The sequence below is a fragment of the Equus przewalskii genome, chromosome 9, assembly GCF_037783145.1.
Source record: "Equus przewalskii isolate Varuska chromosome 9, EquPr2, whole genome shotgun sequence".
Taxonomy (NCBI): Eukaryota; Metazoa; Chordata; class Mammalia; order Perissodactyla; family Equidae; genus Equus; species Equus przewalskii.
The window spans coordinates 18415781-18439195 of NC_091839.1; the positions used below are offsets into that span (position 1 = coordinate 18415781).

Sequence of the window (23415 nt, forward strand, 5' to 3'; positions counted from 1 at the left end):
TGCCCCGCGACTGCCTTAGCGGTCGCTGCGAGCTCTAGGAGACGGGGCTTGTAGCTGCGAGAGCTGATTGGCCCTCAGCTCTGTCAATCCGAAGCTTGAGGCCCCAAAATTGGAGGGAGGAGGAGGGAAGAGGGTGGAATAAAGAGGAAAGAGAGCGTGGGGGACGTGTGGTTGCCCAAAGTGTTGAGAATTTTGCAATCAGCCTCAGCAAAGAGGTCTGGGTAAAAAGAGGAGGAGCCAGGAGGCGTTGGGAACGGACCCAGGAGTTCCGGGCACCCATCTTCGAGCTCAGCCCCAGCAGATGGGCGGGGCCTAAAAAGTGACGCTACGCCCCCACGAGGAGAGTTTGCATATTTATGAGGGAGCACAGAGATCTTTGGAGGACCTATCAGGCTAGAGGGGTCAGAATGCTTCGTTTCTAGCGCATTTCCGTTTCCGCTAGGATATTGGCGGTTGGTGCGCATCATGGCAACCGTGGTGAGTGCTGGCATGCGGAGGACTGAGGAGGGAACCGGCACTCCCGGGTCTGAGGAAGGAGAGGCTGGGGGCTCGGGTTCCTGGTGCTGAGTGGGGAGGGGGCTGGGGGCACAGACTCCCGAGTCTGAGGGAGGAGAAAAGGGGCTGGTATCCCAGAATCCTGGGTTCGACTGGATGTTCACGGTCTCGGTGGTCAGATCTGACCCCATCATGTTGTAGGAACTCTAACTTCCGATCCTCTAGGCGCAATCAACGGCCAGTTCTGCAGTCCTTTGTCCTCAAGTCTGATTTGGGTTGTAGTGTCTTGGGCTCCCAGCCATCCAGGAGCCTTGGGTTGTCGATGGTGTGAATGGCACCTGAGTGCAGGGAGAAGCGCAGGCGGGGACCTGTCTTATGTGGTTGAGATCGTAGAGTCGCTTAGTGAGTCTTGAGCCAAAAGAGAAAAGTGTTGAGAACCCAGAGGGTGTCAATGGGGAGGGAGAAAGGGCTAGGAGTCCCAGAGCTTGGGATCTTGTCATGGGATTGTTTTGGTCATTTTCGTATTTCCAGCGCCTCATGCGGGGCATGCGCGGTGTGGATGCTCAATATGTCGTACTTGAATGTTTGAATGAATGAATGCATGTGAACTTCGTAAAAGAGAGACCATATACACTGGGGCTGGCACCAAGTACTTGCTTGAGAAACATCTGAATGAGGAAGGGAGGTGATCTTACCTTGGGGGTTGGACTGGGCTTCCCGATGCCTCGTTTCCCATGGTGACCCCAGTCAAGATGGGGGAATGGTGGGCTGAGAGTTACTGGTGCCTGGGGGGTGAAATTTGCGCCTGTTTCTGCTACCATGGCAAAGAGGGTGGCTAGGGAAGCGGAAGAGGGAAGGGCAGTGGCCACACTCCTGAGACCCGTCCCCTGGGCCTGGATGAAGTATTGGAAGTGTGAGGGGATGGTAGGTGCTGAGTTTCAAAATGCCCTCTGTTGCCTTGGGGTCAGAGGGCAGCAGGGGGAGAAGAGGCTTATGATGAAAGGAAAGTCCTTGTCGGAGGCGGGTCAGTTGATGCTGGGATTGCCGAGGGTTGGAATTCCTGAATCCCCGTCTGGTTTTTTGCCTTGTATAGGGTCTGAGAGGCTGTGTAGGGGTGTGTGGAGTATGTTGTCATTTTCTGATAGTGGTTGTGGGCGGTGTCCACTGCTGTTGGGTTCCAGCCTCCTATGAGGAGAGAGTAGGAGGGAGGGGTCACAAACAGCAAGGAAGGACGCTTGTGACCACGTGGTGGCCAGGAAGTCTAAACTCTTGGTTCCAGAGAGAGGAGGCTTCCACTGCGTCAGCTGCCTGCCTCGCCACTCGTTCTGGTGGAAACAGGGGACCTGGGGGAAGCAAGAAGGGTTGGGGGCAGGTGGCCGAGGGGCTGGTTCAGTATGCTGACCCCTTAGGCCTCTCCTTCCTTAGTAGAAATTATGAAATATTCCAGTGTCAAAAAATAATCGAACAGGACCCACCACCCAGATTTTTTTAACGACTTAATTGAGATAGAATTTCCATACCACACAATTTACCTGTTTACATTGTACAGTGCAGTGGCTTTTGGAACATTCACAGAATTGTGCAACCATCCTCTCAGTCAATTTGAGAACACTTTCATCACCCCAGAAAGAAATCTTGTACCTTTTATCTGTCATCTTCCTATCCTCCCATCCCTCCAGCTCTAGGCAACCACTAATCTACTTTCAGTTTCTATGGATTTGCCTGTTCTGGACATTTCATAGAAATGAAATCCTACAATGTGTGACATTCTGTGTCTGGCTTCTTTCACTTAGCATAGTGTTTGCAGGGTTCGTCCACCCTGTGGCAGAGATCAGAAGTGCATTCCTTTTTATGGCTGAATGATACTCCGTTGTATGGACAGACCACACTTTGTTTATCCATTCATCCGTTGATGGACATTTTATATTGTTTCCACCTTTTGGCTATGATGAATAATGCCTCTGTGAACATATGTGTGGACCTCCTGAGGGGGCTTCTTGAATTGTCCCAGGTGGTGTTTATCCATCTCTCCTCCCCAGACGAGAAGGGGTGGTGGCTGGCTCCTCTCCTCTCCTCTCCAAGGAGAGCTGGGGACACAGGAGGCCTGAGGACCAGCTTGTTGAATGGGGTCAGCACTTCGGTACATCATTCATTCAAACCCCGAATGTTGGACCCCAAAGTGAAGAAGAGAGGTGTCGTCCTTGCCCTTCGTGGGACTCAGATCTCGAGCAGAGAATGCTGGCCCCAGCAGTCTCCTTCCTGAAAGTCAGATTACACGAGGAGATCGGGCTCCTAGGGGAGGCCCTTCCGTCTGTCTGGACCTCCAGAGACCCTGAATGTAGGCCAGCAGGTGCGGAGGCCAGCGAGGGCCTCCCTTAGTGAACGACGCTGGATCTCATTCAGTGAGGGGGCGGCGAGAGCAGGCGGGACTCAGGGACTTGGACGTGCAAAGGCCAAGTGACAGCTGGGACGGTGCAGTGCAAGGGTGACTGGGAAATCAGCAGGGGCCGGACCACGTCCAGCCTGATACCTGCTCTGCTGGGTTGGTTCTGTCTTTACCGTTATGGGGGCGGGGAAGACTTCATCCTTCACCAAATAATTCCTGGGCACCAAATATGTGCTAGGCCCTGGAGATGAAGCTGTGAACACGACAGACACGGTTCTTCTCTTCCTGGGACTCAGTAGTGTAGTGGGGTCAACCAACTGGCATTAAGTCCGTGACAACCGAGAAGTGGGGGGACTGACTGTGTTTGGGCTGTCAGCCTGTCAGTGGGGAGAAGGAGAAAGGACTGTTTCCTGGGAGGCAGGCGGGAGGGACAGAAGAGGAGCTGGTGGGAACTGGGACCACAAGAGCTCTTCTGAGGTGTCCTCCTCCATCCCCAGGCAGCCACAACCAAGGTCCCAGAGATCCGCGATGTGACGAGGATCGAGCGTATCGGTGAGTGAGTGTGGATCAGGAACAGGACCGAGACCCTGCCTGCCCCGTGCTCAGGAGCCCCCCGCGAGGGAGGCAGCCTGCGCACCATCCTCCTGTCTGATGGGCAGGGTCCTGAGTTGCCAAGTGGGGCCAGATGGCGCGTGGGAGACCATGCCGGGCCCCAGCACCAGGCCGCCCTGCTGCTGGCTTGGATACCCTGGTTGGGCCCCTGGGTGTACTGTCATTCCTCTCGGAAATCCTAAAAGCGGGTGTTTGCTGATTGCTTGCTGGGGTTGGCCCTGAACTGAATGTCCCATACACCCAGCCCACACCGGGACATTAGTTCCTTGAGGCAGGGACCGGGTCTGGCTCAATTCTAGCTGCGTCCCCCGCACAGGACCCAGCAGAACAGACGCTCACCACGTAACCGCTGAATGCATGAGTTTGCATCTCACTGAGCCCTTGCATCAGCCCCACAAGGTGTGTGCGTGTTGTGACTGTTGTCCCGTTTTTAGCTGAGGAAGCCCGAGATTCAGAGCAGTCGAGCCACTAGTCCCAGCTCACACAGCAAGCTGAATGAATGAATTTGTTCACATTCATTCATTCAGTGCCTCCAAGCGAGGCAGCAAGGAACTGTGGCTACGAGCCTGGGTTCTGGAAGCATACTGCTGCGTGCCACCTCTGAGCCATGTTGCCAGGGGCTAGTTCCTCTCTGTGCCTCAATTTCCTTACCTGCAAAATGGCGCTAGGCTGGTGGACCACATAGGTGGATATAAGCTTCCGTAAGGTAATCTATATAAAGACCTTAATATGCGGATGCCAGTCCTGTTTCAGCTGTGAAAAGCCGGACGCTGCTGGAACTGAGGACCCAGTAGACTCTAGCTGCACCCAGTACCTGCCCTCGGGGTGCTCATAGTCTAGTGCAGGGGTCAACAGATCTTTTCTTAAAGGGCCAGATAATAAATCTTTTCTCTGTCAAAAATATCTAATTCTGGTGTTGCAGTGCGAAAGCAGCCACACAGTATGTAAGTGAATGGGCGTGGCTGCGTGCCAATAAAACTTTATTTACAGAAACAAGTGGCTGGCTCCCAGGCTGTAGTTTGCCCGGCCCTGGTCTAGTGGAAAGCAGTGAAATCCCAAGTCTTTACCTCTCACTGGCTGTGTGGTCTTGGGCAAGGGACCTAACCTCTCTGAGCTCCCTCCTCTCATCGATGTTGTTGAGGCCCTCAGGTGATTATTGAGCCCCAGAAACACTCCAGGGTAATAATAGCTGGGACTCTGATTTCTCAGGGCCGTGTGGAATGAAATTAGACCTGCAAGGGCACTCAGGCTGTGGACACAAAGTAACTGTGATCATTAGCCCTTGTGGTCAGTTTGTGATCCGGTTCTGTGGTTACTAGTCCTCAGTGACTTGGGTCCTGCTATGATCTATCCCAAGGGCGGCTCCCACTAACGAGCAGTTACCATGTCCAGCCGTCCTCCTGGTGAGTGGAGATTCAGGCCCCCCACCGGACCCAGGAGGAGACCAGAGCTCGGAGGGGAAGCCCGTCGCCTCGGGCCACACAGTGCCATCAGCTGGCCAGTAACCGTATCTTCTGGTTCTTTCCCCACACAGGCGCTCACTCCCACATCCGGGGGCTGGGGCTGGACGATGCGCTGGAGCCACGGCAGGTAGAGCTGAGGGGGTGGAGTGGGAAGGCTCTTGCGTGGAGGCCTCAGGCGGAGGCTACCCCGGGCCCTGGCGAGTGTGGGGACTATGTATGGTCTCCCAGACCTTTGGCTACATATTTGTAAAATTCAGCCACATGTAGAGTTTTATTCGTCTTAAAAAATTGGAGAGACCTGACCCTGTGGTGTAGTGGTTAAGTTCAGCTTGCTCTGCTTTGGCAGCCTGGGTTCGTGGGTTCAGATCCCAGGCGTGGACCTACACCACTCATTAGTCTTGCAGTGGTGACAACCCACATATAAAGTGAAGGAATGTTAGCTGAGGGCTAATCTTCATCAGGAAAAAAAAAATGGGGGTGGAAAAGGCTTTTTTAGCTTTTTCCCAAAGTCCCGGCCAACAACGTCCTCTTTCATCTCACTAGCCAGGAGGTGGTGAAAAGGCAGTGGTGGCCCAGTAGGAAGTCACTTTGTGCTCTCTGCCTCCCACCCCACAGGCATCCCAGGGCATGGTGGGGCAGCTGGCAGCCCGGCGGGCAGCTGGCGTGGTGCTGGAGATGATCCGGGAAGGGAAGATTGCCGGGCGGGCCGTCCTCATCGCTGGCCAGCCGGGCACTGGGAAGACAGCCATTGCCATGGGTAAGAGACCTCTCCAGGCAGGAGCTCTTCTGGTCTCTGCCAGGTCCTGTCTCTGGTGTAAGTCAGGGTCAGGTTCAGCCACATTTAACAGATATCTCAAAATGGCAGTGGCTTAAGCACTCAGAGTTCCTTCCCTCACATAGAAGAATCTGTACACCAATTAGGTCTTGTTGAGTAGTTCTGTGACGTTTCCCTTCCTGCCTCAGCATCCTCTGCACTTGCTTCCATGTCAGGGTCACCTCATGTTCCAAGAGGGTTGCCTAAGTGCCAGCCTTCCCACCCGTACTCCATGTAGGAGGAAGGTGAAAGAGGAATTGCAGTTAGGGTGTACCTCCCTCCCTTTAAAGGTAGTGCCATTTAAGCAACTGTCTTGGGGCTCCCACATGCTTTCACTTATATCTTATTGACTAGACCTTAATCACCTGGGCATACTTCTGCAAGGGAGGCTGAGACATTAAAACATTTTTCTGTTCTAATTTGGACCATTGCTATCTTAATAAAATGGGGGTTCTGGAACTAAGGAGGAAGGGGAAGATGGGTAGTGAGTCTCTTGCAATCCACTAGCCATTTAAGATCTTTTTACTCACAACTGCCCCTCATTCTCCTTGTTGAACTCCTATCCATGCTTCAAAGCCCTGTTTGGGGCTGGCCTGGTGGTGTAGTGGTTAAGTTTGCGTCCTTCACTTCAGTGGCCTAGGGTTCGTGGGTTTGGATCCTGGGCGCAGACCTACACACCATGTCTCAGGCCATGCTGTGGCAGCATCCTGCATGCAAAGTAGAGGAATATTGGCACAGATGTTAGCTGAGGGCCAATCTTCCTCATCAAAAAAAGGGGCTGGCCCCGTGGCCGAGTGGTTAAGTTCGCGCGCTCCGCTGCAGGCGGCTCAGTGCTTCGTTGGTTCGAATCCTGGGCGCGGACATGGCACCGCTCATCAAACCACGCTGAGGCAGCATCCCACATGCCACAACTAGAAGGACCCACAACGAAGAATATACAACTATGTACTGGGGGGCTTTGGGGAGAAAAGGGAAAAAAAATAAAATCTTAAAAAAAAAAAGAAAGAAAAAAAAGCCGTGCTTGGGCATCTCTTCCTTGTTGCAGCGTTCCTTGACCCCCTCTTTTCCCACTCACTCCCACCGTGTGCTCAGACTGTGGGGCCAGGCAGTGAGAATCAGGGAACAACCAGGTCTTCAGTTACGATAAAGCAGCACTCGTTCGGGTGCCCTGGTGTGCCAGGCCCTGACCAGACACTGGGGACCCTTAGATGAGTAAAACTGAAGCCGTGACTGTGAGGAGTTTCCAGTGTGGGGGAGGGGGTCAGGGACAGAGTCCCCTTCAGGGTGATGTTTGCTATAACGACAGGGGAGGCTCCTGACCCTAATGGGGGGAGTGTGGGGGATGGTAGTTGTCAGGAAAGAGTTACCAGGTGAGTCAGTGCCTGAGCTAAGACTTGCAGGGAGTCTCCCCTACCGGCAGGGAGCAGGGCATGCGGGCGCAGAGGGTGGCCCACATCTGACAAGGAAGAGGCCCACGTCACTCTTGCATGAGGGTTCACTGGCTTCCTGTCTGTGAGTGTCGGCTCAGAGCTGGGCGGAGCCCTGGGAAGGGGCTGGGAGGAGGGCTCGGTGCTTGGAGTGATTGCAGGAACAGCCCTGCTGTCCACCAGCCAACCCAATGTCCCAGGCCACAGAGAGGGCCCATCCCTGTGCAGGTTCCGGGCTACGTGACGGGGTCAGGGCCGAGCACCAGTGCACGCCCACCCGCCCCCATAATGGCTTCTGTGCCAGCATTCGCTCTGTTATCATCCCTCTTGTACAGAGGGCAAACAGGTCGGGGAGCGGATGAGACTTCTCACGGCCAGGTGGTGCTGGGTGTGGTACCAGCATTCAAACGCGGGCCTTCCGGCTCCAGAGTGTCACTCTCACAGCTCTTTCAGCCCCTTGGCCTTGAACTGCTCGGCACCCCCAAGCCCTGAGGCTCAAAAGCTCCTAGGGGTTGGGAGACCAGCTTGGCGAGTTTATAGGGTCATATGGTTTGCCCTCCGGGCAGTGTGGGGGTTCTGATCCGGGCCTCCCTGGGCAGCCCGCTGTCCCTGGCTTTCTCCATCTCCCTGTCTGCCCCACAGCGCTGATCCCCTCTCTCCTACTCTCCTTCTTGAGGAGGTAGAAGCGGTGCTTTGAGGCAGAGTAGGTATGGGGACCCGGCGGCGCCAGGGCGGCCCCACCTACCCAGACCACCCCCTCCACAGGCATGGCACAGGCCCTCGGCCCTGACACCCCGTTCACGGCCATCGCGGGCAGCGAGATCTTCTCCCTGGAGATGAGCAAGACAGAGGCGCTGACGCAGGCCTTCAGGCGGTCCATCGGAGTCCGCATCAAGTGAGTGCGGGAGCGGGTTGGTGCCAGCTGCCAGCAGCCTTGGGACCCCCTGCCCTGGCCGGCTTGTCCAGTGCCCAAGGGCTCATGGGACTTAGCGATTCCCCAGGGCCCGGACATCGGGTTCTGTCCTCAGCTCTGCTCTCTGACCAGGGAGGAGACCGAGATCATCGAAGGGGAGGTGGTGGAGATCCAGATCGATCGACCAGCGACAGGGACGGTGAGTCTGCTCCCGAGTCTAGGCCGCCTCTGCGGCTGGAGGGTGGGGGTGTCGGGTCCACGCTGAGGTGAGAATCCCATGGAATATTCAAACTGCAGATTGGAGCCATCTGCGGGCCCACAGCAGGGGGTTTATCCATTTGTGGGAGGCGCTGTGAGCAGTTCAGACCAAGTGATGGAGGGGCCGGCCCTGTGGCGCAGTGGTTGGGTTTGCGGGTTCCCATCTGTGCACAGACCGAGCAGCCCCCGTCAAGCCATGCTGTGGCGGCATCCCACATGAAATAGAGGAAGATGGGCACAGATGTTAGCTCAGCAACAATCTTCCTCCAAAAAACCCAAAAAACCAAGTAGTGGAATGACAGAGAAGGTCTGGAAGTTTCTCACAGTTAGTTTCTAACAGTCTTTAAAACCTGTTCTGTGGAAGCTGCAGCTTAGTACCGAAAGGCATTTTCCATCCAGCGTATGTGATAGATGTGAATTACGCCCTTTTTATAAGCTAGGAATTTAACCTTTTTGTTGTAAAATGAAACAGATGCAGTCATGTGTCACTTAACGAGGGGGGCACATTCTGAGAAATGTGTCATGGGGCGCTGCCGTCGTCGTGCGGACATCACGGAGTGTACTTGCCAGACCCAGCTGGGAGAGCCTACTGCACACCTAGCCTGTATGGTGCTCATCTTAGGGGACCCCCATTGCGTGTGTGATGCTGTTGACGGAAACAGCATTTTGCGGCACACGACTATAGAAAGAAACGTGAAATACGCATGTGGTCTAATAAATTATTGTAAATAAATATTATTATTATATAAAGCGAATGTCCTTATAACCACCATGAAGATAAAAAACTAGAGCACCAGCCCTGATGGCCTCATGGTTAAGGTTCGGTGCTGTCCCCTTTGGCAGCCCAGGTTCGTGTCCTGGTCGCGGAACCGCACCACCTGTCCGTCAGTACCCATGCTGTGGCGGTGGCTGCCGTGAAAGACCTAGAAGGACCTACAACTAGAATATACAACTATGTCCTGGGGCTTTGGGGAAGGAAAAAAAGAAGAAAGAGAGGAAGATCGGCAACAGGTGTTAGCTCAGTGAATCTTTCCCAGCCAAAAAAATAAATAAAGGAGGAAAAAGATAAAAAACTAGAACTTTGCAAGCTCCCCAAGCCCCTTCCTTGTACCTCTTTCTACAACACCCTCAAGTCCCTGCAGAAGTAGCCACCCTTCCCTGGTACCCCTTCTTTTCACGTCATTAGTTTTGTTGGCCACCTGTGCATTCCTAGACACTATACTTTGTACTGCCTGTTTTTAAAATTCCAGTCTAGGGGCAGCCCGGTGGCATAGTGGTTAAGTTCACACGCTCCACTTAGGCAGTCTGGGGTTCACAGGTTCGGATCCTGGGCACAGACCTAGCACTGCTTGTCAGCCAGGCTGTGGCGGCGTCCCACATAAAATAGAGGAAGATTGGCACAGACGGCAGCTCAGCAACAATCTTCCTCTAGCAAAAAGGGGAAGATTGGCAATAGATGTTAGCTCAGGGCCAATATTCCCCACCAAAAAAAAAAAAAAAAATTCATAGTCTAGTTTTCCCTTCACCTCTTCCTTTACCTTATAGCTTATCTGTAGGTCTCTCTCTTTATTTTTAATTGAGGTAAAATCACATAACATCAAACTAGCCATCGTCCATTTTGAAGTAAGCAGTGAGTGGCGTTTAGGACATTCACACGGCTGTGCAACCACCATCTCTATCTAGTTCCAGAACATTTCCATCACCCCAGAGGAAACATGTACCCAGTAGGCAGTCCCCCTCCATCCCCCTCGCCCTGCCCCCCCCTTCTGCTCTCTGTCTCTGTGGATTTGCCTCTTTGGCCATTTCGTGTAAATGGAATCCTGCAAAGTGTGACTTTTTGTGTCCGGCTTCTTTGGCCTGGCGTGGTGTCTTCGAGGTTCTTCCCTGTTTGTAGTTCTATCTTAAACATTGAGTCCCAGCCACTAATGAAATGCTGCGTAAAAACTCCACACGCTTGAAGCGCGGGGGATGCCGCGCCGTCACCTTCTGTTTCCGTGTCTTGTGTGGACCCCTCGTCTGTTCCTTTGCTCCTCGTGGTCCGTGGAAATAGATCCAAAGTGCATCATTACATCGCCTTACACCTTTAACACCTGTCAGCAGTCTCTTAAATTAGTCCCGTCTATTGGCAGTTAAATTCCAAATTGTAAAAATATGGTAGGAGAATATTTATTTATTTATTTAAGATTTTGTGTGTTTTTTTCATTTTTCTCCCCAAAGTCCCCCAGTCCACAGTTGGACATTTCCAGTTGTGCGTCCCTCTAGTTGTGGCATGTGGGACGCCGCCTCAGCGTGGCCTGATGAGTGGCACCACGTCCGCACCCGGGATCCGAACCGGCGAAACCCTGGGTCACCAAAGCCCAACATGCTAGCTTAACCACTCGGCCCCGGGGCCGGCCCCTGAGAATATTTAAATAGAAAAAACGCTGTTACCAAGAGAGTTCTTTAAATGGGATTTGGATTACAGGAGAAATCCATGGAGACATCCTCCCTTTAAAAATGTGAAAACCAGACTCCCTTTATCTCCCCCCCAGTCCCAGCCCTTTATCCTGCCACCTGTCCCTTTGAAAGGAGCAGTCACTGTGGCAACAGGCCAGGGGAACGGGAGGTGGCTGGGGATGCTGGGAAAAGCCTGGAAGCCGTTGACTCTGCTTGTTTTGGGACAAGGTGTGGCATTTTTGTTTTCTTAGCTGTGTTTAGCTTAGCTCTGTTTTCTGGGTTTGTGGTCGACAAAAACACCTTTTATTTGGGTCTGAAAAAGGAATGTCTGCGTGTGACCCCTTGGCCGTTTCTTGGGACCTGGGGCCCGTGTTCTTACAGACTTTATCTTTGAGGTCTCTGTGTGTTTACTGGTAGCTTTATTGAGGAGCAGTTGACGTACGAAAAGCCGCAGGCGTGGAAAGTTGACAGGATGTTAAGTTCTGACATTCGTGTTCACCCGGAAGCTTCCCTGGGTCATGACTGTTTTGAAGCTGTGTCAGGGGGACATCAGGGCCCTCTCTAAGCCCCTTGCTTGGCCTGTCACCCCTCCCAGGGCTCCAAGGTGGGCAAGTTGACCCTCAAGACCACGGAGATGGAGACCATCTACGACCTGGGCACCAAGATGATCGAGTCACTGACCAAGGACAAGGTCCAGGCCGGGTGAGCACTGGGGGCCGTACTGGGTAGCCAGGGCGGGGGAGCTCGGCTCCCTCCTTGCCTCACTCCAGCCCTGGGCCCCTCTGCCCCCCACCAACCCCCCGCAGGGATGTGATCACCATCGACAAAGCGACAGGCAAGATCTCCAAGCTGGGCCGCTCCTTCACCCGCGCTCGTGACTACGATGCCATGGGTTCCCAGGTGGGTCAGGGCTCGGGATCCCCTCGCTCCAGGCACTGGAACGGTCCATGTCCTTCATCACCCCCGTAGCCCACAGAGTCTGGGTCCTCCTGTCAACTCAGTGCCATGTTCCTGCTACTCCTAGTCTTTCTCTGTACCCTCTAGGACAGCCGGGGCCCCTCAACTTGGCCCTTTACCCAGGGTTCCTGAAGTCCTCCAGGAACCCCATATCCTTCAGCTCTTGAATGTTCTGGTCTGGACATTGGGCCCCTCTTGGGCTGGGTTTTCTGGATAACCCCCATCTGGATTCCCAGCTCCATTCCAGGGAGCCCCAGTCTCCCCCAGCTCTTTTGGGCTCCCCCTTCACGCTCTGCTCTGCCCTTGTCTCCACCTCACCTTTGGCCCCATAGACCAAGTTCGTGCAGTGCCCGGATGGAGAGCTCCAGAAACGCAAGGAGGTGGTGCACACCGTGTCCCTGCATGAGATTGACGTCATCAACTCCCGCACCCAGGGCTTCCTGGCCCTCTTCTCGGGTGAGGCCCGTCCATCCCGCCCTGTCCCAGCCCCAGCCTGGTGGCTTCCCTGACTCACTGTCTTCCAGGCCTTCCCTCCCCTCCCCCGTCCCCAGTACAGGCCTCTGGTGACCGTGCCGTCCCCTTGTGTGCCGTCCTCTGTTCTCCGTCTGTGAGTGTAGGGTCTCCCTCCCCTCTGTTGCTGTCTGAGTCCCTCAGTGGTCTGATGGTCACACATCCCTGCCCTTTCCCTCCTGAGTTCTGTCCCTGTTCCTCCTCCGTGGGGACGTTCCAGCCTCCCCAGCCCTCCTGTCACTTTGCCACTCCAGTCTTGGTCTCTCTTCCCTCTGTCCCTGGCATCCCGTCTTCGTCCACCCTCAGGCCCTCGATCCTGGTCTCCTCTCTGACGCCCCCCCATACCACTCCTGCCTCCCGCAGGCGACACAGGGGAGATCAAGTCAGAGGTCCGCGAGCAGATCAATGCCAAGGTGGCCGAGTGGCGGGAGGAGGGCAAGGCAGAGATCATCCCCGGGGTGAGAACCGAGGCACGGCCCGGGGGCGGAGGATGGGGACAGGACAGACGGGCGGGGGGCCACAGGCGGGGGTTTGACACACGCCCCCCTGGCTCCCAGGTGCTGTTTATCGACGAGGTCCACATGCTGGACATTGAGAGTTTCTCCTTCCTCAACCGGGCCCTGGAGAGTGACATGGCGCCTGTCCTCATCATGGCCACCAACCGCGGCATCACCCGGTGAGCCGGCTGCCAGCTCCCTCAAAGGCCTTTGGGGCAAACGGGGTGCTCTGCGCAGCGGGTATAGCCGCAGGGTACATGGGGACGTTTGTTGAGTACCTCGGTAGGAGAGGTATGGGCATAGCTGCTGTAACCCAGACAGGAGGCTGCACTTTCCCCCTAAACAGGGCGGCGGGTGGTACAGGGTGGGCAGGCAGCTCCATTCCACAAGGAGGTGTAGGCACCGTGTTCTTTCTGTTTTGCTGTTCTCGGCTCCCCTAGGGCTGCAGTTCCCAAACTATGTGCCGAGGCACCCCCTGGTGTTACAGAAAGCACACGAGAGAACTGTGGGCTATTTTGAGTTTTGGAGGCACGCACAGTGACATATGTTAGACACCACATAAACCACTACAATTAGGTCACTTGGACATAAGTACTTAATTAACAGAACTCTTAGTGTTTCTTTTGGCCTAAGGATGCCATGGGAAAATTCCTGAGACGTGAAGGGCACAGGTTCCGAGAAAGCTTGGGAACCTCTGCTGTAGGGTGTTGCCAGCACGCCGGGCCCCGTTGTCCCGGCTGGCTCTTTTCCCCGCCTCATCTGCGTTTTGGCCCACAGAAGGGAGAAGGAAGTGGAGGCAGGCGGTCCCCCATAGGCTAGGGCCCGGAGGCAGCAGCCAGCGCTTCCACCATCATCCATTGCTCAGCACTTCTGGGCTGCACGGCCGCGCCTGGCTGCGCGGAATGCCCGGGAAGGTCAGTTCCGGTGCTGGAGCCAAGTGCCAGCTGAGACTGGCTGGTGGGGCTGGTTATCGCGGAAGAAGCGGACATGGCTCTGGGTCCACATGCTGGACATCGAGAGCTTCTTCCTCACCTGGGCCCTGGACAGGGACGTGGCGCCTGTCCTCAGGGCAGGCAGCGCTTCCTGGAAGGACTGCTTGGACCCTCAAGAACGGCAGGATACTCCTGCTGTCCCAGGAGGCAGATACTGTCTCCGGAGGCAGATAATGTCCCGGCCCCATTTTACCGATGACGACAGCAAGGCCGGTGACTTGCCCGAGGTCACACGTAGAAGGTGGCAGGGCCAGAATTCCATCTCCGAATGACTGAGAATTGGCAGAGACCGGCTGCCAGCGTGTTTGTAGCAGCCACAGAGCAGGGTGTGGGACTGCACACGGGGCCTCCCCTGGGAGAGGCCACAGACCCAGGCGCTCCTCATCCTTGGCAGATTCTGTATTTGCATATCTGCTTACTCGCTAAAATTTACACTCATACATACATCGCTTAACGACGGGACACGTTCTGAGAAAAGTATCATTAGGTGATTTCGTCGTTGTGTGAACATCATAGAGTGAGCTTACACAAAGCTAGATGGCGCAGCCTGCTGCACAGCTGGGCTGTGTAGTGCTAGTGTTATGGGACCGCCATTGTATATGCAGTCTGTGGACTGAAGTGTTATGTGGCGCGTGACTGTAATTGTAACCCCCAAATCGGTGTTCGAGACCGTTTCTTGGTCATTCACGGCTGTGTGCAGAGTGGCAAAAAATTTGAGTCACCTGAAGTGGACACTCCCAACTGAGGTCAAACTAGGCAACGCTCTGCCTTCTTGTTTCAGCTCTTGTGCTGTAAACAAGTGTCCTTTTCATGATCTATTTAGTGCCACATTTGTCACTTTGGATGCTTTTTTGTTGGTGATTTTGCTGTTTAAAATGGCCTCTAGCTGTCCAGCGTCAGGAATACTGGGATGTGCGTCACAGAGGAAAGCCGTGTGTTGGACGAGCTTTGTTTGGGCCCCAGTTAGAGTGCTGTTGGCTCTGAGTTCACTGTGAATGAGTCAGTACTGGATATTAAATAAGATATCTTCAAACAGAAACACATAAAACCAGGTTATGTTTGTTGGTTGACAAAAATATTGCAACCAAAGTCTCCCAAGACCCTAACCGTGTATTTCCCCAGGAGCTGTGGCTCAGTACTTGCTAATGGAGTGTTGGCCCCCACTTTCTAGAATGTAACTGCCGCGTGTACGAGAACTGACTGTTTCCTAGCGCCTGCCATGGGCCTGGCCCTGTGCCGGGTCAGGTGCAGCAGAGAACAGGGCTGCACGGGCCCCCTGGCTCGTGGAGCTCTATGTCAGGCAGGAGAGTGGGACCTTGAGCCAGTAATCCCCAACATAGACATCTAGCTAAAACCTCATGGCTCTGTGGGGCAGTGACGCAGTCAGGAACGGCTGTGCACACCGCCAGCTGGGAGCTGAAGGTTAAGTGGTATTTGGCCCAGTGAGTGGGCTGTGGTGGGGGTGTGGGGATTTTCCGAGTAGAGGGAATGGAGAGCCGGGTTCAGGGAGTGTCGCCCTGACAGCCCTCCCTTCCCCCTCCTCCCCAGGATCCGGGGCACCAGCTACCAGAGCCCCCACGGCATCCCCATCGACCTGCTGGACCGCCTGCTCATCGTCTCCACCTCTCCCTACAGCGAGAAGGACACGAAACAGATCCTCCGCATCCGGTGCGGGCAGGGCTGCCTGATGTTCAGGGCGGGACCAGGCTGAGGGCCTGCGAGGCGGGGCTGGTGCCCACCCTGTTTGTCAGGTGGCGACCCTGAGGTCTGAGGCGGGGGTCTCTGGGCCTGCAAGACGTAGGGCTGGGCTGGGCATCCAAGCTGTGGGCCCTGATCTGGGGGTGGGGGCCATGTCGAGAAGGGAGGGGATGTGCCGGTGACTGACCGTGGAGAAAGAGCCCTGGATGGGGGCGGTCAGGAGGCCCAGGTTTTAGGCCCAGCCCATGCCTCAGTGTCCCTTTTTGCTCAGCCTTTTGTGCTTCTGAGGACACAGACTCCAGATGTCCCCCAGGAGGTCCAGCAGCACCCAGGGGGAAGGGCCACGGGGTTGCTGTGGTCGGAAGCCCAGCCCGGCTGAGCTCCCTGACCCTGCCCGCCCGCAGGTGTGAGGAGGAGGATGTGGAGATGAGCGAGGACGCCTACACAGTGCTGACCCGCATCGGGCTGGAGACCTCGCTGCGCTACGCTATCCAGCTCATCACGGCCGCCAGCCTGGTGTGCCGGAAACGCAAGGTCAGCCGGCTGAGAGCCTGCAGGGGCCAGATGGAGTGAGCGAGTGACCTGCCACGCCAGGGGCTCTCAGTGGCTTGTTGATTGAGTCCTAGAACATGCGTTTTCAAAGGCCGGGAGCTTTGGTCTCAGGTTTCTGTCTGTATCTCCTGGCCTGACACACAGCGCTCGGTAAATACTTGTTCACTGCAAGTTGATGCTAAGTCCATTTGACAGATGAGGAAACTGAGGAATGGAGAGGTTGGGCCCATAGCCAGGAAGCAGGATTTGAACCCAGGCGATCTGGCCCCAGAGTCCCCACCCTGACCCCCTTCCCAGGGAGGGGCCCCACTGAGGTCTCTCATCCCCCTTTCAGGGCACAGAGGTGCAGGTCGACGACATCAAGCGAGTCTACTCGCTCTTTCTGGACGAGTCGCGCTCCACGCAGTACATGAAGGAGTACCAGGATGCCTTCCTCTTCAACGAGCTCAGTGAGTGGACCCCGCCGCACCCGCCCCCGAGGGTCGCCCACCCTGCAGAGGTGGCCTGGGGAGCTCAGGCCCTGCCTCTGGCCCTACTGACCACGTGGCCTTCCTTCTTCCCACAGAAGGCGAAACCATGGACACCTCCTGAGCTGACGCCACCCTCGCCCCACATCCCCCGTTTTCTACTAGAGTTCTGACACTGTGACTTTGTATAAAATGGTTCTGAAACTGGACCCACTGTGTGTGTGTATACACGTGCACACGCACCCTGAGCCCAAAAACAACCCCACAGTGTGTAGTTCAAGAAGTCTTTATTGGGAGGGGATGAGAGGAACGTCTGCTGGCCCCAGGAGTTGGGGTGGATGTGGATGTGAGAGGTTGGGATGGGGGATCCTTAGAGGAAGAGGAGGCCTGGGGGGCACAGGCCAAGGGCTGGTCTCTGAAAACCCCGCAGTCAGTGGTCTTGATCTGGCAGGGCCCGCAGTGACAACTGAGGGCCACGGGGAAGGAGACCATGGGGTCCACACCAGGCGGGCAGCCGGGGAGCCGGATGGAAGCAAAGCGCAGCTCACGGTAGGTGCACACTGGCTGGGGAATGGCCGGCAGGGCAGCTGGCATCACCCGCACCTGGAGAGAGGGGGTGCAGCATGAGCATCTGCCTGGGTTGGGCCCTCCCCTGAGCCCCCCCACTGCCCCTCACAGATCCCAACTCAGGTGTCCAGGGGACCCTCTGTGCTCTCCCTCCCACACACCCAGCTCAGACTCCAGTTCCCCGGCCTCTACCCAGGGGGCAGGCCCCTTGCACCCCCGCTGCCCCCTCCCGTCCTCTGTGGGCCCCCCCTGGGCAGCTCACCATGCTGGGGCAGTAGCCGGCACAGATGCTGGTGGTGAAGGTGATGCAGATGGGGCAGGCCTCCTTCTCAGCAGCCAGAGTGGCGTTGATGGGCCGGCACAGTGGCCGCAGTGGCCCCCTGGATGCCCAGACCCCGCCAACACTCAGCAGCATCCACAGCAGCAGCCCCTGGGACAAGGCCAGTGCCTCAGGGCCAGCCTGAGACCTCAGCCCTGGGCCCTCACCCTCCCGTCCCCCAGATACACATTGAGGGACCCAGCTCCTCTGCCTGACATCTTCCATTCAGGGCCCGCCCTCCACTTTGATCCCCCATCCCAATACCCAGGGACCCCCGATACCCCAACACCTCAGATACCCCACTCAGGCCCTGCCCTACCCGCTTCCCTCCTGGCAGGAAGCCTGCTGGCTGTCCACACCTTTGCCAGGTCATAAGACGCTCCCTCTTCGCGCCAACTGGACCCTGGATGGAGTTGCAAGGGGCCCAGGGCCCTACAGCCTTACCTGGAGCGTCTCCATCCTCGGTGCCTCCTCTGCCGTGTTTACTCTGGTCTTACACTACTGATCTTTGCTGGTGCTTACCCTGGTCTTATACTACTGGTCTTATACCCGCAGGCTGTGGGGGAGGCAAGGCCACTGGGCATGCCCGCATGGCAGGGTAACCTGGACACTAATCCCCCCGGGGGCGAGAGGCGGACAAGGTCAGGGAGGTGCAGGAGTGGCTCCCTGGAGCAACCCCTCCCCCCACTCGCTGAGTGGCTAGGCGCCTTAAAGCAGGAGACACCCAGGTGAGACCAACTTCGCAGACTCAGTCCGCAGGGGCTAGAAAGGTCGTGCTGGGGACACATGAAGTAAGGTATAGGAAGCCCTCTGCCGTGCCCCACACCGTGTAGCCGGGCCTGGAGGAACCCAGGGGGAGGCTGGAGCTCGCCCCTCCGACGACCCTCAAATGGAGATGGGCTGAAGCTTCAGGTTCACGCTCCACCAGCCGTGAACTGAAAGCCATTCCTGTGCCAAAGTCCAACCTTAGGAGGGGCATGGCTTCAATATGGGGTTCTGTGCTCAGAGGCGGGGGGCTGCCTGCACCCAGACGCGCCCCCCCTCCACAAGGGCCTCAGCGGGAGCCCGATCTCCCCCACACTTAGGCCCCCAGAAGCCAGGATGCCGGAGCCGAACTCAGCAGAGTGCGGTTATAGGTTCTTTAACTCTCATTGAGTAAGCTCTCCCGCTCTGCCGCCGACGGCGCGGCCCGCCCGCTGGCCCACCGAGCCGAGCTAGTTTTCCCGGCTCAGCCCAGGCCCCGCAGCGGAGTGGGCGTGCCCGGTCTGCCCCGCCCCCACGTGGTGGGTGGGGCTCCGACCTTTAGCCCCGCCCACCGCGCCCGTGTCGTGGTCTTCTAGGCCCCCGCTCTCCCCGCCCAGGGGGCGTGTCCGGGGCGGGGCTAGCGCGCCCGGCTCAGGCAAGCGCCGGCTTCAAGCTGCCGTAGCGGGAGTTTTCGGTGCGGTAGGCTTGCGGCACGCTGTGGATGCCCGGCACGGGCTTCCAGTGAAGGCCGCCCCACGGCAGCTCCAGCGGGCAGAAACGGTCGAGCCGGCGCAGTGGGTGAAGCGGGGGTCCGTAGGACTCCTGAGCCAGAGGCAACGCTCCGCGGTGCGGCACGGCTGGCGTCACCGGGCGGACACGGGGCACGCGGATCTCCGGTGGCCGGGCCGGCCAAGAGGAGCACGGATAGGCCTGGGGCGTCTCCTCGAAGGTCCAGGAGGTCAGCGAGTCATTGCGGCGATATCTAGACAACTCCTTCCTGTTTAGGGGGAGGAGGAGGCAGGATGGGGGGACACAGCTGGATTCCAGGGAGGAGGCTGAAGTTCAGACCTCCGAGGCTGCCCGCCCGAACTCCTGCGTTTCGAGGTGAGGACACATTTGCAGGAGTCGGGGACCCCATGGGAAGGATGGGGCTGGGAACTCCTAGCCTGGACTCCTGGATCCTCGAGTACTTAAGGGTCTGGAATATAGGGTTTTCGCATCCTTGGGAAGGAGTATCTGTGGACTCCAATATCTAAGTAGGCCCCGCCCTGGCCCCCGAGATCCAGAACTCCCTCTTCGGCACTCCGCAGGCTTCATGTTCCTGAGAGTCGACGCTAAGGATACCGGGGCGCTAAGAGGGAGGGGGCTGGGTCTGAACTTCCGCTTCTTGCAGGAGCAGGAGCTGAAGGCCGAGACTACTGAGTCGGGGAGGGGGAACCGACACCGGGGCTCGGCGTCCCACCAGCCTGTGCAGGGGCTGTGCAGGGGGCGGTGTCGAGCGGGGCCCCAGGCTCACTTCGGGTAGGCCCGGAAGTCCCGTGCCGAGGTGGTCAAATAGAGCTGCTGGCGGTCCAGGATGGCCTGGTCGGATACTGGGAAAAGCCGGCCGGCCAGGTCGGGGCTTTTTGTCTAGGGGATTAGAGCCTCATGAGAATCCGGGGAGGAGGGGTGAGCAAGAAAGAAGTTTCATACCCCGTTCCAAGTCCTGGCTCCCAGATTCAGAATCCTTCCTTCAGCCTCCTCAGTCCTTCTAGACCAGGCCCTCACGCCCCCCGCAGAATCCGAATTCCTCCTGACCAATCGCACGCCAGCACACTTGACCTTCCCTCCCCAAATCAGAACCCTGACCAGCCTCACCTCCAAAGTCCAAACCCTTTCTGCCCGTCATCGAACACAAAGCCAAGCCCCCAGCCACAGAAAAACTTCCCGGCTCCGCCCCCAGACTCAAAACTTCCTGGTCCCGCCACTGGAATTCAGTAGCACCTCGAGCAACAATTCTTCCTCGCTTCACCCCAACGGAGAAATGTCTACCCGCGACCCCATCCAGGAATATTCCAGGCCCGCCCCCACGTACAGTCGGCTGCCTAGCTCCGCCCCCAGCCTCAGATCCCCCTCCTAGCCCCGCCCCAGGATTTACTAGTTGCGCCGCCAGCCTCAGAACTGGGATTTCCGACCTTCGGTCCTCTGCTCCCTCTGGTCCCGCCTCAAGAGGTTCAAGTCCCTCCCCCAGTCTATGGAGCCTCCTGATTCCGCCCCAGACCTTTTAGCCACAGCCCCAGACTCAAAATTCCTTCTGGCCCCGCCCCAAGTTCTGCTAGTCTGGTCCCTAGCCTCAGAGGCCCTCCCATCGCACCGGCGCGGCCTTCAACCCCGCTACCCGGGACTGGCCCCCGCGGTGGCGGTCCGCAAGCTCCAGGGGCTGGTGCCCGACGTAGAAGGTGGCGCTCTGGTCCAGGCCGGGCCAGCCGGTGTACTGCGCCTTCGTCTCGCTGCACTGGTGCTTTGTGATCAGAGGGAGGCGCCAGCCGCGGTGTCTGAGCTGCGGAAGGTGATGCGGGGACCCAACGTGAGGGCGCAAGGGACTCCAGTGCGGTCCACAGCCCCAACCCCCACGGACCTTGGCATCCCAGAATCTCACCTTTTCCCCTAAGTCCTTGATCCCCACAGTCTGCGTCGGGTCAGCAGGCTCTGCGGCCTTGGGCTGCGCGTAGGGCCCGCCGTGGGTCTTGGGCGCGTGAGCCGAGCCGGAGGTCGTCTCCCATCTGCTGATGACCTCGTCGAAAGCCCAGATGTGCAAGTCCTGCTTTGCGGCCGGGGGCAGGGGCTCCGCGACCGTGGACTGGGGAGAAGGCGCGGGATGTCAGCTGAAAAGACTTGAGAGGCGGGCCGGTGAGGCAGTCCCAAGTCCCCTTCTCCCTCCAGTTTCAGACATCCAGGTTCCTTGGCCCCATCTCTCAGACCCAGGACTCCGAGACCCTCCTCCTTCGATCTGACAGGAGCCGGAGCTCTCAGTCCCCTTTTCTCTCCACGCCGGGCGTCTGGGTCCCCAGGCAGCTCCTTCAGACACACGACTCTAGCTCCCCAGTCTCCTTGAGGCCAGGAGCCTCTGGTCCTCTCACCTGCACAGTGGGCGGGGTAAAGGGCACGGATGGGATAAAGTGGTGGGCGACGCCACTGCTGGTGAGATGCCAGCTGGGCCAGCACCCAGGCATCTCGGTCCCAGAGATGGGGCGCCACGGGGGACCATGGCGCGGAGCTAGGGTCGGACCGGCCATGGTCCCACCCCAGCCCCGGAGCCAAGCAGGAGCAGGCTTGTTGTTGCCGTTGCCCGGGGCGACAGAACCCGCCCACTCTGAACCCAGCCAATGGGGGGCCTGCAGGCGTGTGGATGGATGGATGGATAGAGTGAGAAAAAGACCCACGCACAGAGGGACAAGGACTTTGAGAGAGGGGCACAGAAACGCAGAGAACTCGGGAGGGGGGAGACCCAGAAGAGAGAGAGTAGAAAGTGGGGAAGAGAAGGGGAAATAGAAGTTTCAGAGTTGTAAAGTTTTAGAGACATAGAGACGGGGGGGGGGGGGAGGGGACAGAGATCCAGAGAAGGGGCAGCATAGAGAGAGCTGAGGGGGGGGGGGTCGGAGATCCAGAAAGGGGGTCCAGAGACCCAGAAATAGAGGAACAGAGACCCAGAAAGGAAGGAGGACAGGGACCACCCAGCACATCAGGGAATCCGTGAGAAACACCCCCCTTTCCCACAGGGTCCCAGCCCTCTTGGCTGCCTCCTCCCTCTGCCCAGCCTGCCCACCTCGGGGGTAACGATTTCCAGACTTCCCCGGGGCCGTCCCTCCCTCCCTCCCTCCTTGTGTGTGCTGAAGGAGCCAGCATCGGCCTCGGCTTCGGCTGTCCCGCCTGCCTTTGATTTGGTTGAAAACTTCCACCTGGGGATGGGGGTAGGGGGCGAAGAGGGAGAGACCCACAGGGAAATACTTAGCAAAAAAAACGGGGGGGGGGGTTTCGGAAAGAGCTTTGATGAGTGAGAAAGAATTACAGACTAGAACGGGGGAGAGCCGGTGGGAAACAGACACAAAGAGAACTATTGACCCAGAGACCAGAGACAGGAAGTGAGATGAGAGACAGAGAGGGATGCGGCCAAAAACAGAGTGGGAACCATAGAGCCAGAACACAGAGATGGAGAAACAGAGGCAGCCAGAGCCCCACGCTGCCGAGCGGCCCCCAGCCTTCCCAGTCTGTGTTGGTGGGGGATGGGGGATGTCTATGCCCTTAGCCCAAAGCTGGTCTTAAGAGAGTGTGTGTGTGTGTGTGTGTGTGTGTGTGTGTGTGTGTTGGCAAGAGGCATGAGGCCATGGAGCGGTAATACAGGAAGGGGTGTCCTGAGGGTGTGGGATGTACCCCTGACTTCCCTTGTCACTTCCTCACGTTAAACACCTGTAGGTCAAGGCTTCTGCTTCCTCAGCCCCCATTATCTCATGCTACCAACCCATTCTTCAGACAGGGAAAACAGACACTGCCTTTTTTCTCTTTTTTCTTTTCTGTTGCTTTTTTTTTTTTTTTTTGAGGAAGATTTAGCCCTGAGCTAACATCCGTGCCCATCTTCCTCCACTCTATATGTGGGACACGTGCCACAGCATGGCTTGCCAAGCAGTGCCATGTCTGCACCTGGGATCTGAACCAGCGAACCCCAGGCTGCCGAAGCAGAACATGGAACCTAACCGCTGCGCCACCAGGCCGGCCCCAAGGCTGCCTTTTGCAGCCTGGCCCAGGGTCCCACTAACCCCCTCATTCAGGCTTCTGGGGCCCGTTCTCCTGTTGGATTTTCCTGGCTCACTCAAGGCCTCCGTGTGTCCAGATAAGCCCGGATCCTAGCCAGGGGGCAGGCCAATTGGTCAGAACCTCAGGCCCTCCTCAAGGTGTACCAGTTTAAGTTCTACTTCATTCTCAATGGGGGGTAAAGGTTGAGACAGGGTAGGGGGGTAGAAACCTGACTCCAACTGCCCACCAGAGCCAAACTCTCTAGCATCCTGACTCCCTGCCATTCAACCCTGCTTGTGTTCCTACTGTGACGGGGGTCTCACTACCTCAAAACAGAATATTCTAAGTCAACATTCACCACCTGACCAAGTAAGATTTCTCATTTGAACCCTAGCTCCCAGCTAATTGCCTCCCCCACCCACTTCTTGACAGATCCCCTCCTTGTCACTCTCTCCAGAGTGCACAAGGTGATGTCCTCTGAGATTGTGTGGTCAGCTATTTAGAAGCCAAGGGCCTCCAATGGTCAAATCCACCAGAG

The 23415-nt window shown here is 57.0% G+C and overlaps 3 protein-coding genes across 7 annotated transcripts; 1 reads left to right on the plus strand and 2 right to left on the minus strand.

The window, feature by feature from the left end:
- The first annotated feature begins 8 nt into the window (after positions 1-8).
- RUVBL2 (RuvB like AAA ATPase 2) lies at positions 9-16686 on the plus strand. Of its 3 annotated transcripts, none has more exons than XM_008523816.2 (15): positions 9-477; positions 3379-3433; positions 5028-5083; positions 5572-5713; positions 7963-8092; positions 8243-8309; positions 11400-11506; positions 11611-11704; positions 12094-12217; positions 12635-12729; positions 12829-12947; positions 15309-15428; positions 15863-15992; positions 16345-16459; positions 16576-16686. In XM_008523816.2, exons 1-15 carry the CDS (start codon positions 466-468, stop codon positions 16599-16601), a joined length of 1392 nt encoding a protein of 463 aa, XP_008522038.1. In that variant the 5' UTR covers positions 9-465; the 3' UTR covers positions 16602-16686. The 3 variants fall into 3 exon arrangements, with proteins under 3 accessions (XP_008522038.1, XP_070414280.1, XP_070414279.1); XM_070558179.1 differs by having other exon boundaries at positions 475-524; XM_070558178.1 differs by lacking the exon at positions 9-477 and adding an exon at positions 480-2845.
- A 61-nt stretch (positions 16687-16747) lies between these two features.
- On the minus strand, positions 16748-19104 carry LOC103553307 (luteinizing hormone subunit beta). Of its 2 annotated transcripts, XM_008523815.2 has the most exons (3): positions 17808-19104; positions 17307-17474; positions 16748-17080 (listed from the first exon to the last, which is right to left on the minus strand). In XM_008523815.2, exons 1-3 carry the CDS (start codon positions 17820-17822, stop codon positions 16754-16756), a joined length of 510 nt encoding a protein of 169 aa, XP_008522037.1. In that variant the 5' UTR covers positions 17823-19104; the 3' UTR covers positions 16748-16753. The 2 variants fall into 2 exon arrangements, with proteins under 2 accessions (XP_008522037.1, XP_070414284.1); XM_070558183.1 differs by lacking the exon at positions 17808-19104 and having other exon boundaries at positions 17307-17724.
- Positions 18759-21624, minus strand: SAXO3 (stabilizer of axonemal microtubules 3). Of its 2 annotated transcripts, none has more exons than XM_070558182.1 (5): positions 21227-21624; positions 20746-20946; positions 20461-20646; positions 19624-19736; positions 18759-19104 (listed from the first exon to the last, which is right to left on the minus strand). In XM_070558182.1, exons 1-5 carry the CDS (start codon positions 21380-21382, stop codon positions 18759-18761), a joined length of 1002 nt encoding a protein of 333 aa, XP_070414283.1. In that variant the 5' UTR covers positions 21383-21624. The 2 variants fall into 2 exon arrangements, with proteins under 2 accessions (XP_070414283.1, XP_070414282.1); XM_070558181.1 differs by having other exon boundaries at positions 20485-20646; positions 21227-21448.
- Between the last annotated feature and the right edge of the window lie 1791 nt (positions 21625-23415).